At 39.2% G+C, this 18461-nt stretch overlaps 1 protein-coding gene across 8 annotated transcripts in view; it reads left to right on the top strand.

Annotated features, from left to right (window-relative positions):
* Window positions 1–18461, top strand: part of MEIS2 (Meis homeobox 2) — a 268428-nt gene that overhangs the window by 26689 nt on the left and 223278 nt on the right. For all 8 annotated transcript variants that reach the window (XM_019518951.1, XM_019518949.1, XM_019518952.1 and 5 more), the window contains exon 7: window positions 4184–4298. In XM_019518951.1, the coding sequence (XP_019374496.1) occupies window positions 4184–4298 (115 nt within the window). The remainder of the gene's footprint in view (window positions 1–4183; window positions 4299–18461) is intronic.

The following is an 18461-nucleotide window of genomic DNA, read 5'->3' as shown; positions in this document are numbered from 1 at the left end:
TCCAGTGGAAGTTTTGGGCCCACAATGAAGATACAATAATCTGCCCCTACATTTGCATTTACATGGAAGTCTAGTATTAGTTAACCCATCAACCTTTGTCCCATATAAGACAAGAGACCAGTAACGAATCATATAAACTATCAGATGCCTGCCTGCATGCAATCCTGATCGAGGAAAGATTATCCTGTATCAAATATGCCTTGGAACATCTCTTAAGAAATACTGTAGTAGTTAAAACCGCTTACAGTTTCCACAAGATTTGCAGCATTGACAAAAGAGTAACACATCAGATTTGCTTCATATACCTAGAGACTCTTGTCCTTTCCATGCTCTTTTCTAGATTTAGCAAAATTCAATGATGGTGCTAAATCAATTTTTTTTAACTTTCAAGGGAGAAAACACTGGCAAAATTGTGTTTTCTAGGGAAGGCTATGTGTGTAAATGAGAAACAGTGGATAGCAGCAGAGTGATCTCCTGTGGCCCTGCTAGTACAAGCTTTCCCCATATTGTCTCCTGCTTTTATATTAATTACAACTTGCATTATCAGCTGCGAGTCTGTAGCCCAGCAAATAGAAAATACTGCCCCTGGAGACCTAGCTTCTTGTATCTATTTTCCATCTCTTTCTATTGTGCTTCACTCAGTATTCACTGATTTTCTCCTGGTAACACTGCTCTTTAACACAATTAGGTAAGAGCAAGAGGAGCACCATATTTGACTCCCAATTATTAAAACTACTGGGAATAGATACATGTGCACTATTTGCCTTCCATGGTATACTGCAGTAGTTTAGGTCATGATTAAATACACTATGTGCTCAAATTTTGTAATGTATGTATGTGTAAGTGCATATACATATAGAAGATCAGCAAATACATTTTAATAGTTAGATACCATCCTCCAGGTTATGTGATCTTTTTATGCAAAGTATCTTTTTAAAGCTTACAAAAAGAGAAGACATTGTAATGAGTATATGTAAATAGTCCAGATCCGTCTATAGCTCTCTCTGTAGCAATGGGTCATATCCAAATCCCACTGAAGTCAATATTAAAATTGCCATTGATTTCAGTGTACTTTGGATCAAGCTCCATACCTACATAAAAGTTGTATCAGTTAGGTCCATCAAGAAAAATGATCTTAAAATCTGTATTTGGGTGCCTTTTCTGTTACAGTATTCACAAAACTACTGCATATAATTGGGCTCATGGCCAAGAAATTTTTCTTGAGGGATGCAAAATTGGAAACTGTCTATGAAAAAAGGAAGAAGTTGACTTATAGTGATCTTACTTCAAGGAAATATAGTACTGGAGATAGGGCATTGTGCCCCATCCTAATGGTTATTGATCACAGTTTTTATAATTCAAAGGAGTAGTTCCTTCCCTGGATTTTTAATTCTTTTAGTATTCTACAATTGCATCATGTAAATATCTCATTTTATTATTTTTATCTCTTAATAGAAGACTGCCAAATTGTTTCCTCAAGCAAACTATGTCACAAGAAATACACTGAATTCCCAGTCCATGCAGTCTGCCTTTCTAAAACTGGGTCTGAAAACTGAGGTCAAGCACAGCTCAGACTGGTAGAGACAGCAAGTGTTTTCAGCTTCAGGAAGTATTATTCAATGATCCTTTCCAAATCACTGAATTTTCAAAACAGAAAGACTGGTCTGGCTTTTGAAATACTGTATGCTAGGTTTTGGATGACATTTGCCTTAGAACATAGCTGAGGTGTTACTGGTTAATTATTGTAATTTTCATATGTGTGATAAGGAGCTTTAACAGCAGCCAGCTTAAGAGAGGCTGCAGTGCATAAAATTAACATAACTTGCTGTGTTTCCTGAAAAGTTTAGCCTAGGTGAACATGTTGCAATTATTATATTTTCTAAAAGAAGGTTCCAGCCTCATGTTGTTGGAGGGCTAAACTCATGCTATGCTATTGTTTCTTTCCTTTTTCATGTATTTTTTCTAGCTCTTTATCTGATTACCATCCGGCAAACAGCTGACGCTAAGAGGCTGCAGAGGGCTGAAGAGCTCCTGTCTGCTGTTTGCCTTCAGCTTGAAGCTATTTGAGTGGTTTCCTAACTCAGAGATAAAAAGAGAAGCTCATAGGCACAACACTGTTTTAATCCAGGCTGCAAAGAAACTTGCTCAGTCTTTGCATTTTATTTCCATCTGAACTTTTCCCCAACCTTATTTTCAGTCACAGTCTATTTTTTAATAACATCTGAGCAGCTTCGACCATTAGATTTTTCATCTTTCCTTTCATTTTTCTTTCCACCTGACTTCGTGACATGATGGTAACAGATTTTTTTTATTTCATTTTTGGGAGGGTGATATTTAATGTTAATTCTCTGTCTTTAGTTGCTGCGACAAATACATAATACCACACTCTAATTTGTGATTTTTGACAGTCTTTGTTGCAGTTATATATTAGGGAAACAGAATAGGTAGATAGAATTTGTGTCCTAAATGTTATTAGTTGTGCTGACAAGTTATGACTGTAACATCCTGGGAAAATCCTGCTTGATTTGCTCGTATATGCATTCCTATTGCTTGAAGTGAGGCCATTTGCATACTTAGGATAAGAGTTTGCCTTCCTATTAATTCTTGGTCACTTAGGACCTAATCCAAAACTTGTGACGTGAATGAGACTCTTTACTTCGACCACAATAGGACTGGATCAGGTCCATAAAGATTATATTCTTGGGGTTTGTAGTAAGCTATTGTCCGACTGTTCCATTTACATTGCTTTACATCCATTATTTTACATTGCCATGATGCCTGTGATAATAATCAGTTTGGGGAGATTATCTTGAGGTGGTAATATATTTTTAGGGACTTTCATTGGGGAACACTGCTGATTTGATTGGATTTACTTTAATTCACATGTGTGAAAGTCAGAATTAGACCCAGAGAGTATATTTATCAATACACAGTTGCAGTTCTTGCTTATCTTGTAATAGCTTGGGGCATCCTTTATTTTCTCAACAATGATTGAAGAAAAAGCATCAACTTTTCTTGTGCAAAAGTGTTACAATGTTCTTAATTTAAGTTGTCACATACAGGTGACACGCAATGCAGGTCCAGCCCCTAGTCTGATCTGTTTCATGTGTTCTTGCTCTCCTTTTCTGCCAGAGGAAATTCCATCTCTTGCCTGCCTTCATGTGGTGCTGATAAAGCTCTTCCTGTACAGTAGAATTCCTGTTTTCCTTTAAGCAACAGCAGGGTATTGGGAATGATCAGGAAAGGGGAGGAGGACCAGGAGGAGAATACACTCAGCAAAATAGCACTAAGCTGTAACTTTCGGTTTTCCTCACTTATCCTTTTTAAATAGCAGTTCTTCACTCCAGGAAAACCAATACTCAATAAATTAAACATTACCATGAGTTATATGACTAAAGTACAGTAGCAGAGGTCTTAGTTAGCCAAGTTTTGTCAAACTTCATATGTCTACCTTGTATATTCTCTTTTATTGTATTTTATGTGTATTAATGTAGAAAGGATTACATAAAATCACTATATATATTATTTCATATAATCACCTTGTGATTATTCTTGACAGTACTTGTAAAAGAACTGTTGAAGAGTGATACATCTAGAAAGTCTTTAGAAATGTGTCATACTGAAGAAAAAATTCCTTACTGGTATATAATATGTTTCAAAGAAAACTTATTTTTCCCACAGCTCTGCATTTGCTTGAAGTATTTCCAGCATTCAATTGGTGGCAGAGAGAGAGGGGTTTGAGGGTATGCTCCCCTCCCAACCATTTTTTCCTTTCCTTTTTGAAACAGTTCTTTTACTGTTTTTCTCTTTGCCTTTTTCCTGCAGGGGGAAAAAACGGGCAATGGGCTGGCAAACCGCTGCTGCCCCTTCCAATCTGACCACACAGTATTGTATTAAATTGCAACCAGTTAATTAAGAAACATTAAAACTTTTGTCACCAATGTTTTCCTCATAGTTTTAATGAAATTACACCCAGATAACTATTGGAAGAATAAAAATCTCTGTATGTCCCCTGCTTCTAACTTCTGAAGACATATTACATTGCACAGACAGTATCAGTATTTGGCATATTTCACAAATGCTAATGTGTATACTTTTCCCCCCCCCCTCTGTTTTCTTTCTGTTCCTCATTTGCTATTGGAATGGGAACTGTGGAAAAAATTCCTTGGCATTCTGACACCAGAACCCTTCATCTTGGCGAGACCACGATGATGCAACCTCAACGCACTCAGCAGGCACACCGGGGCCCTCCAGTGGGGGCCATGCTTCCCAGAGTGGAGACAACAGCAGTGAGCAAGGTAAAAGGTCAAACTTTTTCCCTGTGCAAAGTAGGCATGACTAAAATAACTTCAGCTTTTTTTATTATATCAGTACATCTGCCTTAGTGTAAACATGGAGTGGCAGGCTTGCAGTGTAATCAGCTGTAACTTAGGGAGACAGTATTTCCTTTTCTTAACCTACTTAGCTGCATTTTATTATTATTTCAAAGCAAAATATCTAATCTTCAAACAAGCTTTGTAATAACAATTGATTAGTTCTGCCAATTCCTTTACAAATTTGGTTATCTACAGTTTATTTTTGTGTGGTGTAAGTAAATATAATGACAGACACACTCTCCAGCTGTGATGCAGTAGTTTCTACTGGGCTGTAAACAGATAATTTAACTTGCAATATTAGCCATAAAAGGATTGCTATAGTGATCCATAAAGCTGTTTAAATCATATCAAGAAAAAGCAAAAGTTAACTGTGACTGACTGCGAAAGCCTCATGTAGTGTATAGTGTGTATGTGCGCGCGCGTGCACACACGCACACCCCCCCCCCATATGAGGTACAAGAACTGAATCTCCTGCACTTATATGGTGAGGGAGCTTTCCAAATCCAGAGCTCAGAATTTCCATCTGACTCTGACAGAGGTGTAACAACAAGGCTGGGCACCCGGAGCAGCTGCCATACACAGGGACCGCAGCAATTTGCAGTTGCTGCTGCACCACCAGCACAATCGCATGGCAGTGACAGCAGCTGTTTTTATCCTACCCTCCCTTAAGTCAGCACCTGGCACAGCTTCCCTAGCCACCCTGCCCTAGTCATGGCCCTGGGCTATGGATTTTGAAAGCCGCCTCACCACCCAAAGTGCAAGAGATCCAGTTTTTCTACCTCACATGGTCATTCATATCTGCACCAAGTTCCAGTCAAATGCCACCATTGTGGTAGAATAGCACTGTCTGTTAGCTTGCTACAGGTGTAAATGGCTGCATACAATGTAGGGTGAGGAAGAATACAGCATCAAACATTCCAAAATAAGGTTTTCATTCAATCCTTTGCAAAAGTAGGATTCACTACGGTTGGATTTTTATCTGGGTACTGACTTTTAACTCCCCAAAATTCAGGTTGGCATGTGATGGTTTCTCTCTAGTGTGCTGAACTGGACCCATCTCCTCTTTCAATATATTATTTGTAATTTTCTGGTAGTGGAAGAGGGTGTGACATAGGGTGCAATTCAGCTCCCTTGGAGTCATTTGGAGTGTTTCCATTGACATGAATTGGAGTTGGATCAGATTTGTAATGAACTATAACAGCCACAGCGATTATTAGCGAGGAGGGCCTCAGTTGTAGAACAGCAGGTCAGCATACCTCTAATAATTAATGGGCACACTTTACTGTTTATATGTACAGTATTTTTGGGGTGGTGAAATAAGGATGATTAGGGGAAGATCTACTCAGTTATATTTTTATAAGTGCCCATCCCTGAGACATCTGGGAGCATGACACAACTTAAACACATCGATGAATTAATCTGAACTGTCCCCCTCAGGCAGGACAAATAACCCCCATAGTTGTGTTCATCCCCATGTCCCCCAACAACCATAAATTATTTAGAGACAGTCCATCTTCAGTCAGCACTTGACCACAAGGACATGTCTTGTCATCTTGAAGTTCAGAAAATTTGAGCTCTGGTGGGTAGCCATTAGTGAGTTCCACAGCCATGGGAAGAGGGGTCCTGTGCCTGAAAATGTGACTCTGATCTCCAGGCATATCAATCTGGGGGCTGTCAGCAAACACTCCCAGACTGATCTCATTATTTGATATGATGCATGGGGGTGATGGGCCCAAAGATAGTCAGCTACAAGGTCTGTCACTCAAAGTTGTGGTCAGTAGTAATGCGCACAATATGCTCATAAATATATTACACTTATTTTGGCATCAGGTCAGCTCCTACATAAAGGCCAGTTTAATCACCTGAATGCTGCCTGGTGTACTTCAGCAAACCAGTGTAATGTGCTTCCTCATATACCCAATACACTTCCTTTTGAAGTGCCAATCTTCCAGTGGAGTGTCAGCATTCCATCTGACTTCTAGCAGCTGAAAGATGCACACTTCTGCAATGTAAAACTAGGCAAAGTTCCCACTGAATACTATGGCTTGGATTACACTCCCCTCCCTATACAAGAAAATACCAGTGAGAGGAATCTAATGGGGGAAAAAACAGCAAGCATCTCCTTGTTACATTTTTCTTGAATTGTCCTGCCAGAGGGGCAAGGTTCTTCATAACTTCAGGAACAGTAGAGGTTCTGTCTCCAAACCCAAAAGATTCTTGGGATCAGCAAGATGCCCTCTTGTTTTATCCTTGTGGGTTCCCAGTGGTTTGGCTCTACTAAAATTGTGCCGCCAAGGCTTCTAGCTATTGCTGAATCCAGTACTGTACTGTAATAGGGAGCCCTCCAGGTGAAGGAGCCCTTCAGTACTGTAGCAAGGAAGTTTGGCACCTGGGGCAAAGCCCTCAGTGGCAGCCCACATGCACACAGATCTGGGGGACACATGCCCCCCCATACTTGCCCAGGAGTGCACGCAGTGGCAGGTGCCACCCTTCCCTTGTCACCACAACCCCCCAAATGAGCTGCTCATGGTTCTGTCCTCTGCTTGGTTGGGCAGTGCCTGTTGGACCCAGGGCAGTCGCCCCACTCACCTGCCTCCCCCACCTGCCTCCCCCTTGCTACGGCACTGGAGAAGCTCATGAAAGAGTCCTTACAGTCTCAGATTGCATTAATGTTCCACTGGCTCTTTTACTAGTGCCTATGGTAGAGATGAGTGAATTGCACCATTCCTTCATCCTGCCTATTGACCTTCTTCCATTTTCATGGGTTCTCCTAGAACATCCTTCCTGCTAGCCCAGAGTTTCTAAGATACAGTTCTTGACTTCAGAGAAGCTCAGTAGCTCAGTGGGAGCTGGAGAAGAGGGGAGAATAGTGCCATGGTTGTTGTTGACCCTACACATAGGGCTTCCTTCATGATCTTATGATTAGAAAGAAACAGGACGCAGGAGAATTTTGCCTGTTCGGGGCATTCAGTATCAGAATTAGAATGCCACAGCACGTTGGCTGCATATTCAGCACTGAAAGGGTTAACAGTCAAAGTTTGAACTGAGTTGAAACATCCTAGCTCTGAAGGAGTTAAGAAAACGGCCTTCAGGCAATGAATGATGAAAGATTATCCTAATTTTATTAGCGGTGAGTATCTGTGTTGTTTTTAGCATGTCACCTTTCTTGTACAAGGAAAAACTAGGCTATACTCTATATTGATCATCTAAAAAAACATAAGTACTAGTGACCTGTAATCTACCAAGCATTTATTGACTTTAATGTGGTTCAGATCCACAGATACAGATCAATGTCACAAAATATTATGGTAGTGAATAGTAAATATGCAGTAGATCTGATCAGCTTGTTTCTTGTTGAAAGGGAGAAGTTAAATATATCCAATAATAAAAAAAACCCCACTCTAAACATTTTACAAAGAAGGGGAAAAAAGGAGAAGCTGATTTAATGGTCTAATGAGGCCATCTTCCAGAGACTTGTTTTGTGTAAGGCTTGCTTTGACCTTTCGCTTTGCTCAGGAGCCCAACGCTTCATTTTTCACATTCTTGCAATTACGTTAACGCTTCAAGCATTTCTGACTCCAAGTCAGCTAGCAACACCAGGCATAACTCAACACTGTGAGTTTTTCTCCTCTCTGTAGATTCATTAACAGGTCACTGGGGTCCCAACTGAAATTTAAAACTGACTGGTTCTGTTGGGTTAGTTGAGTTATGGCAAGGGAGATAGCAGGAAAGGGGCTGAGAGAAGGGGAGGAGAGACAGAAGACCCTGGGGTTTTTACCAGGGAATATATGTGTAAAACCCTAAACAGCACATTAAAAGGTGTGTGCAGTTTTATCATCCAGCCATTGCTTTGGAAAAACAATATCTGGAAGCCTTTTGGGGTACTACTTTTTCCTTGTTCTGTGCAAAACAAAGTAGAAGTGCCTCTGCATTGCTCATGCAATGTCCAAGTGATTGCTTTTAAAATGCCACCAACTTCTGGTATTCTGCATCAGTTTTACCATAGTGATGGATATGTAGTACACAGACTTTAATTCTTATTTAATCTCTTTATAGGATATTTCACATAATGAATATGGCAGATTTTGCCTGGAAAGTAGGAAATCAATCTTTTTTAAGGTTTAAAGACATGTGGTATACAAGAAACCACTGGGGAATTGTTTTAGTTTTCATCTTTGATGACACAAGACTATGTTCCTGGTTTACCATATTCTTAGTTTTATAAGGCCAAGAACCTAATCCTGAGACATGATGAGCAGCAGCAGCAGCTAAAGTCAGAGGGGATTTGTGACTGTTCAGTATCTCTCAGGATCAGGCCCAGGGTGAACATACATTAAGAAGCTAAAGGCAGAAGGCCCGGCTCTGGAATTTATAGAGTAAATTTAATAATTCAGTTTGAGCTGAATCATTAGCTTATCTGAATAGTTCCACTGGCTTTGAAGGGGCCCTAAGTAAGTTTGAGCAGAATGTGGCCCCTTGCAGAAAGAATTAAGAATGCCAGGCTCTCACAGAATATCTAACATAGTCTTTTAAACATTTTTTTGTGATAGTTTGATGTTTTGGCCCCACTGATTTGTCCACAGTAGCTTTCTGTGGGAAAGATTAATTATCTGCTTCAGGGCAAAGTCAACAGAGATATTGACTGAAATCACACATGCTTATCCTAGGTTACATCTTTGGGTTGATGCATATTGGAAAAGTTAGGCTGTGTGAGTTTCTTGTTCACTATGTAATGCAATATGGTATATGAATTTGCAGACGGAACTAGCTGGTAATTCAGAAAAGGCCTGTCTTGATTATTTAGACTATACCAACACAATAGGCATATATGAAATGAATTGGTTTTGAAGCAAATTAAAATAGGAGAGGGATGAGTTGTATTAAATAATGCAGTGTATTCACACAGAGTTGTTTTTAATTCGAGTCTAATACCCAAAATTTGATATCGTAAATAGAGTGCAATATCAAATGTTTTTCCATGATTTTTTTTAATGTCATGAGTAGATATGTATGGTCTGGACTGCATGTGTATCTCTTTTGTATATCTTCAAAATACCTCAATTTGACACCTTCTCGGACTGAGAGAGTTTATTGGTGAAAAGCTATCATTCTGTTGTTAGAATGTAAACTCCTGCTAGACAGGCCCAAACTTCTCAGGTTATATTGTGAAAAATCAAACTTCCTAATAAATAACACTCCACTGAGGATGCATCAGTTCAGAAACTACAGATTTCCTAGAGGTAAATTGTATGCAGTATGAACACTTAAAGAACAATGATATTTTTCAGCTGAGGAAGATCCAGAAAAAGAGTAGCTTTTATAATTTATCTTTTCCTTTCAAGTTTTCTTGTCCTGTCCCTGTGTTGATGTGTATGAGTAATTCCCATTAATGGGTGATGGTAGTTATGCATGTGCCCTGACAGAAGAATAAACCTTTAGAGCACATGAAATTTACATTTTTTCCATTGCTGTAATTGAGATGTTGACAAATTGGAGAATATTGATGAGTCTTTGTTTTAAGTATTTCTTGCCAAGTTTGTTTTATTTTTCGTGGCTTGAACAATGGTGTGGGTTCAGCAGCAATGAATAAGAAGGGTAAAGATAACTTTGTATTTCAATATTTTGATGTGCCAATATGAAATAAATTGTCTTAGGCAAATGGAATATGCTGTTTTAATCATTAGCTATGCATGAAAGAAAAATTGATGTTGACATCTTTGCTGTAAAATCGTTGTAATGGGGCCTTCCTTACAATTCATTTTTGTAAAATTCATTTTGTACATTTTGCAGCAATTGAACAATCCCTGCACTGTGAATAGGCAGAATTCCCAGAAATACTGAGACAGTTGGCCCAGTAACTGCTGAGCTCACACTGCACACCACATGCACATTAACTATAATGCTGCCAGAACCAGTATAGCTAAATATATTAACATTTTAGTATCCACCCAGCTTTCTTTTATTTTATTCTATTGTATGAACAAGTACTTTTGTTTTTATTTTTACCATTTCTGTCCCTACCTATCAACCAGTCAATGGGGCTAGAATGTCATAGTAAATCTTTTTTATTTATTGTACAGTTTTCTAGTCATTATACTGGTGAAAACTGCAGATACCCACCTTTTATTGAATTTAAAGCTTAGAGGTGAGTGAGCTCTTAAAATATTATAATACATTTTAAGACTTACATCTTACTCTATTAGTTTCCAACCCACGTAGTTATATAAAAATGTTTTTTTCATGCAAATATACAAGTTATTAGAAAACATTTCCTATGTATTCTAAATATGTTGTGCTGGGGTTTCAGATGCAGCCTAGGAAAAACTCTGTCAATGGAATGTTTTCATAGTGGCAGGAATCTCTTTAAAATAACCCTAAATACAATATGACAGATGCCATCTGGAATAATCTTTTGCTAGTTGCTTTTAACTTTTATTTTTCCTACAGCTAAGTTCATCCAAAACTGGTCACTTACTGTTATGGTAAACATAGTGAACTTTTTTTTCTCCTTTCTCTACATGAATGCTCAAAAACAAATAAAAACACAACCCCCCCAACCAACCAAACAAAGCCCCTAAATAATGTTACTGAAGAGATTGTTATTAGTGGGATGTTTCTCTTTATCATTTGATTTTTTTCTCTCTTCCAGATGTAGAGAGTAAAATTCTCCCTCAGGCCATACCCCCACCCTTTTCCAGCATATCTAACTCCACCCACTGAAAATGTTAGAAATTATTTGCCAAATTATAGTACTGTTTTACAATATTTTGTTGTCATAATGCAACACTCAAACATGTAGTAGCAAGTGCAAGTGTTTAAATGCCTTCCTGTGTTGTTACAGTCTGACTAATTTCTTCCTATATATGTTAACTTATTTGAAAGATCTAGTGTTGGAATCTCTAGATTTTTTTTAACTTAGTCATGTAAAGGGATGTCTCCTGATGCCTGTTAGAGTTTAATTTAGAGTAGTAATTAAACTTGAATACTGCCTCATAAACAAAAGATAAACAATAAACCAGCCACGTTCCCTGCTGTTTCATAGCTTTCTTTCCCAGATGTTTTAGCCTGATAATTTTTACACAGTGAACTACCTAGCATGGAGTGCTGTGGACAGAGGTCAAAGACTAGTTCTTTGTAATAGAATTTTTTTTAAACTTTCTTCTAAAAAAAAAATGCTGTGAGATTTTTTTTTTTTCATCTAGCTGGTTAAACTCTGAGATACTGAAAGACTGATTTTGTAATTGATTCTGTAATGTTACCCCACTCATTTAACAAGGCTATACTGATTTAAAAATTTTAATTTGATCACCAGTGACCTAAGATTATTATGAAGATGACAATGAGACTTGCACAATAAATTAGAATATTCTGTTTCATTAAAAAAGAGAGATTCCTTTTAGTGCTTTATTGATCCTAAGCAACTAAAGAAATGTTGACAATGGAACATTTTTTTCAAACCATCCCTCAGGCTACTGGAGCTTCTGTGTCCATTTCTGGACCATTCCACTGTCAGCCATGATCTTTCTAATTGTCAGGTACTAGTAGGCCATTCGAATGCAGAAGCCATGTTATTTTCACTGGGTGGGGTAATTACTGAAAGCTGAGAATAGCTGTTCTAAAGACAGAGGGATACTTTCATGATCCCATTAGCATAAGAGTGGGTAAATTATTCATGCCAAGTGAGGATTCTATGGGGAAAAGTATAGTTAATGCACATAGTTTTTAAATGTATCCCTTTCTGCTCTGAGACTAAATTCTTGTTGGATTCAGTTCTCAGACATTTACGGGAAAGCTCTAGTGGCATGTTAGACGCAGTTCATCTCTCTCTGTTTGCAGCGCTCTCAATAGAGACCATCTGGCAAAGATCCAAAAGGTGATTAAACAAAATGATCAGCTCTTGTTGCTGTGTTACATGTCCAATACTCTGGATTAAAAAACATGACCCACAACAGTCAGTTAACATCATTCTCCCCACCCCTCCTTTTTTTCCCCTTTTCTCTATAAGAATTCAGATGGTCCACAAATGTCTATGCCATCTTTGTGTCCTTATGGCCCATAATCATGAACAGGTTGTGCAAATGGCTCTTTCTGTAACACGGTCTGTTCCAGCAGCATAGAAACATTTCGTATTAATTGGGTCAGTCTAATGTTCATAATGACACAGTGGAAAAAATACTAAAATATATTCTTGTAGTAAACATTAAAAATGTGCACTTTCTGCTATGAGAGGTGAAATTTGACAACAGACTCATGTGATTGATTAATTTTCTAGGGACTGAAGAAAATCAAAGCATGACATTGTCATATGCTGAAAATAGGATAAAGTTCCTTATAAGCAAATAAAAAAAGGCTGGGGGGGGGGTGGAGACATGAGCTGTGGTTTAACACCACAGTAAGGGATGAATTTACAGTGTTATTCAGAAGAGTACTCCCTTATCATAAACAAGCTGATAATCACACTGAATCTAACTCCCAATTAGCTCTTCCTTCGCTTACAAAGATCAGCATACATGTCCTCCTTAAGCCGTGATATGTTGCTTTTGAGTGAGACAGAACATTTGTATACCTTATGTCATATTCAAAATTTAAGGATTAACACTATATATTACCAGGAAACCCAGATAATCAGCAAGGTAATTTTCAAACCAATCACTTAGATGACTGAGTTAAGGTAAAAATGCCAAGACTGTGAATAGGGGACATATGTATCTTATCTATTGGGGGTTGCACCAAATGCCAAGTAGTACTGTAAATTCAACAGAAACCAGACATTGTTGGAAAGTAATTAAAGAAATATTGAAATGAAATCTACCATATGAGTGAAATATTTGCAGGACTACTTTGTTGTTTCATACATAACAATTTGCATGGACTTAAAGAGCCATTTTAAAACTATTGTAGCACAGAGCATTTTTGACTTGTAAGCTGCTTAACCCAAGTTATAGGACTAACTCCTGTAATAGTCAGAGGTAGATGTAACCTGGCTTTTAGCACTGAGGTTGTTTATATAAAAATATCGCTTGGTTGATTAAGTTGGAATGCATGAAAACAAAACAGAAAACACTAACAAAATAATTCACATTTTGCTTCAAAAACTAAAAATATCTACCCAGGCTGTCAGCTTCCCTTACTATGTAAGGTGAAAACAATAGGTAAAAGATACAGACGTGTCCAGAGTGCTTAGGGAGGGGAAGTGAGGCTCCCCTAGAGTCATCACAGTGTGGCAGATGAAAGGGACCCACATAGCCTTGAGGGTCTAAAGGCTATTACAGGGCAACTCATGCTCTGTTATCATGCTGATTTTCAATTGATTTTTGGTTGTACAGTACTTGTTGAAGGTCCTCTAGAGCGTCAAACACTGCATTATGGTACTACGCATTGCAATCCATGTGCTTCTTGTCATACTGTCTTCACTTTGCCTGGTAAGAGTGTCCAATAGCCGTTCTGTGATTTTATTTTTTCTGAAGCTTCTGGGGGCATTTTCTACTCGGGGAGAATAGAATGGGTGAAAGGAGTTTGACAGCCATATTTTACTCATCTGTTAATGTGGTCTGACATATTTTTTTACCGTTTTGCATTTTCAAACAAATTTGATCTTAAATAGCTATAAATCATTGAGAGAGTGTGTGTGCATGTGTGTGTGTTTCTTTTTAATCCCCAATCTTACTTCTCGATTTTGTATCTGATGACAGGCTACATTTGGGATCCAAATATATTTCCATCTCTCATAAACCTGGTGTCTTATTCCTGTAAGCAGTTGATATTACAGAGGCTTAATCTTGGAGCTGAGGTTGCAAAGAGCTTTTCATATGTCACAAAAATCAATTTTACATATTTTCAAGCTTCCGCCTCTGCTTTCATGTTGTATGCTTTGTGTAGGTCCATTCTAACGCAAGAAAACAAGTGTCACATATTTGGGCCTTAGCAGCCTGAGATTTTTGTCCATAGCATTTTAGTTTAATTTAAGGAGTTTAACTATTTCAATCGTATTATTAGCTAACGTCTGGGATAACATTCTTAAAAACAATTTTTACAATTGTGCCTGCAAATTTGCTCAAGCAAGCTTTGGTTCACACCTACATTTAAACATTCAAATGCCTGAGTGCACCGAATTGCACAATTAAACACTGACTGTGGGACCTTGTAAAAGCTATGTACTGTTTCTTTAATGACCTTCCCTATCTGTAAAATGGGGACAATAGGATTTCTCTCCCACACAAGTGTTTTGTGAGGCTCAGTCACTTCAGTGAAGTGGTTTGCTATCCCTTAGATGCATATATAAATAGCTATGTAAAAGTGCTAGGTATGTTGTTGTTATATTCATCATATGAAGCTTAGTGTAAGCAAAGCAAGAAGGATCTAGGTATGTATCTATGTATTTTGCAGGTTGTTTAGAAATGTTCTATTCTTTCAATAACAAAAAATGGTACATGAAATAGCCTTAAAATTGTAGACTGTTTTTAGAAGTGGTAAAGCCTGCATTTTTACATTGCAAGTAGCCCTTATGAAGTCAGTAAACAAGGATGACATGTACTTGGCACCATCAGAAGGGCATTCTCTGCAGATAGGTAGAGTGCTTTAAATAATGTCTTCAATGTGCAACAGATTTTACTTTGTCATTACGTATCATGTCTTTCTATTAAAAAAAAATCTTGAACAAACATATTTCATGCCAACAATTCAAGGAAAGCCCTGTTCTGTGTTCATACTTGAACTCTTTTGCCTCTCACAATATCCAGTAGTAGTAAGGCATTATTTATTTTGTTCAGAACAAATGTCTTTTTTTTTTGTTTTTGCAGGATTCCCTTTAATACTCTAGTGCTGCAGAATGGGTTGAAGTGCTTAGTTACCTCATGCATAGTGGGCTCAGAAAGCAAGCTTAGGGCATCAAAGCTAGCAGCACTAACATAAATAGTTTAGCTCATATTTTAGAGGTTCTTTTTGCCAAACATCACAATGCAGTGCATTCACTTTGCTGTAGGGAAAATGTAAAACTACACAAAATATATTTAATTATTCACATTTCCTTTCTTTTTGGTTTTATTTATCCATTTAGCTTTAGTATTGTAGATTTCCAAAGACAATGTTTAAAACAATGTTTTTGAATCCACCAAAACTGAGACACATTCCATGCGTTTCTACTCAGCCTTTTGCATGATTTTATTAGTTACAAATGATGCTTATGATCATGAACCAATGACAGACTCTCCACAGGGCCTTCAAAGAAGTACTTTCCCAGAAACGGGGCCAGGGTCAACTGGAAAATGCATCTTTTCTGTTCAAAGGAGTGAACATGCTTTCAAGTGAAGGGGGTACTATCTAAAGGCCTGCTCCTACTTTCATGGATGTCAATAGCAACATTTTGACGTCAAGACAAGCCTGTTGGGTCCAAATCCCTGTCCATTTACAAAAGGCATGGGCCAAATGGCAATTGCAACCATGTAAATGATAACAGCTCTTTAATTTACATGGCTATTCATGTCCTATGAGAGATTCTCATAAGCGTTGCGAGTAGGCTCTCAAAATGCATGCTGGATCTCAAGCCAAACGGACCAAAGGTACAAATAAATGTTAATGTTTTCCAAAACTTTAAAGCAATTAATTTTAAGGAATTTTCATTGCATTTTGTCATATTTTAAGAGACAAATAGAAATAACTTGCTTTGTGATGTTACTGATATTACTAGCTCTTTTTCTAGCTTCCTGTTTGTTACATTATTAGTTGAGGTGCACTTAATTTTATTTGTTTCATGACAGCATGAAAATTTACTAGAGATACACTAAATGAACACTTCTCTTTCACTAGTTTCACTGCTTCAGTAGGAGTGTATTCCAATATGGTATTATTCCTTATATGGGCATTGAAAAGGGAATGCCCATGGAGCAAAAATCTCATGGAGCTAAAGGGGTTTCTTTGTAGGGAATGGGTGTGTAGGGCCAACACATAAGAGTCTGGAACCACGCTTCTTAGGTAATATGTTTCCTCATGAACCTCATGGTTGGGCTTATAAAATGCCACATGTTGTTTCAGAGCAAGTCTAACAGCTACCTACAGCCCACTTGTAAATGTGAAACTAAAAGCACAGAAGAAATGCTATACTTTTTCTGTTGGATGGGGAAGCCAGGCAATGGAGCAGCCCTGTAATGCTGCTGCTCATATTATCACCCTGCATAGTTCCCTAAAGTCAGGGAAGTAGGGGAGTAAGAGAGACATGGCCAGACATGGGTCTGTGCACAGTGTGAATCTTTTGGCTGAAAACACTGCACAGGAAGGGAGCAGCAGGTTCCATCTGCTACATCTCGCCATGTTCAGTAACTGTGGCTAAAGCGCAGCTAGGCACATTCCCCAACACCCCCTTGGCAGCTAGGAGGATAATTCCACTCCTTCAACCCTGTATTTTCCTGGCAGTTAATAATACTTAGGCCTGACTGGTGGGGACTGCACTTGGAACCTGCTGAATAAAATTGTTTGAGCGTGTGTGATTAGTCCAACAGTTCCAAACTGGCCCTGGCCATGAATCCAGTGGGACCAAAGTTGTCAGCTACCAACGAGAGAAGAATGACCATGGAAGCAGAGGGAAAGGTACAGGGAGGAGAGAATGAGTTTGTCATGAATTATGGAAGCAGTAAGAGGAAAGAACAGCATATCTAAGAGAGCAGGTACCTGAGAGGCATTGTAGCAAGTTCAGGAAAAGAAGAGGAGCAGGCAATAAAGGACTATGTGCAGGAAAAAGAGAAGCCAAGTGGGTGGTGGAGAGGTAGTGTTGGAGAGCACAGAGAAACAGAATAAGAAAATACACTGGAGTGAGAGACGAACTAAAAAAAGATAAGTGGACAATGTAACTAACGGCCCTCAAAGGGGAAACAAGTACAGCTGCATTACAGACAGCTAATAACAACAGTAATTTAGCTTTAATAACTGTCTATGTTGGGGTCACTTTATATAGTTAAAGCTAGCCCAATATAGGAGATAATCTAAACTAGGACTTCTGGTAGCATGAAGCTGGTGCAATGTCCCTATCCCTTTCTGCACCCAGCATAGAAGACATAGCTAGAGGCCAGAGGATGTGGTGTTCTCCTGATTTCCAGCTGCCATATGACCTTTAAAGCCATTTTCAAATCTATATTTGAGCAGTCCTCTAACTGTTTCAGTCATCTCAACTACATGCTTTGGGCACTTGTACACATGACAAGGATTTAGGCCTCAAGGTTTTATTCTGTGCCCCTTAAATTGAAATGATGGGTTTTTAATTGAAACCTACCATTGCAATTTAGGGGCTTCTATCACTGTTACAGCGAGGGGCCTGATCCTTTTTTTTTTCTCTCCTAGTGGAGCATGCCCATGGCCGGGGGGCAAGCTGCTGGTGGGCCAAGTTGTGGGGGGAGGCATGGTCCTTCCCTCTGTGGTGGCAACATGCCCAGCTTGGAGGCAGCACCCAGCTGGATCCAACTCTTCTCCGAGCCCGCTGGGACTTCCAGTACCCCATGTGCTATCCCCACTACCTTCCTGCCACCTGGGACTGCCCAAGAACAGGCTGGCTTGCCCCTGGGTCAGCATGGGGAGGCTGCAGGAGGTCAGCTGGGTGTGCTGGTGGCTGGAGATGGTGGCAGGGATGGTGCATGGGGATGCTGGGGCAATGGACGGGGAGGCAGGGGAACAGAGCCTGGAGCCCCAATGGTCTGTGAGGATTGCCCCCTCCTGTGGCTGGGCCAGGGTCTGCCCACATGGGTGGAGCTGCACATCTGGGGGTGGGTGGGGGTTTCCCCACCCCAGCCCAGGTCTCCTTGTCCCATGCTTCCCCCCTTCCCCGATGTGGGTCTTAAGCATTCTAAGCAACACTTCCCCACTGTACTGCTACACTTGTTGTTTGCCACTCTCTATTTAAATAAGACGTATCACTAATGTGGAAGGGCATCAAGGCCAAGAAGGATAACAGAAAAATTACCCATGTTACTGCTGTCACATGTATAGCTTTTGCTGTGTATATGTCTAGTAATAACCAGGAAGGGTAGGACAGACAAATGGGTCATCAGCAAGGCACTCTGTAAAGTATTATACAGGAGGGGGCAATCCTCACAGACCACT

Source organism: Gavialis gangeticus, unplaced genomic scaffold, assembly GCF_001723915.1.
Source record: "Gavialis gangeticus isolate Ggan-Ray unplaced genomic scaffold, GavGan_comp1, whole genome shotgun sequence".
NCBI lineage: Eukaryota > Metazoa > Chordata > Crocodylia > Gavialidae > Gavialis > Gavialis gangeticus.
The sequence above is the reverse complement of the archived record's forward strand: the minus strand, read 5'-3'. Positions and strand labels throughout refer to the sequence as shown.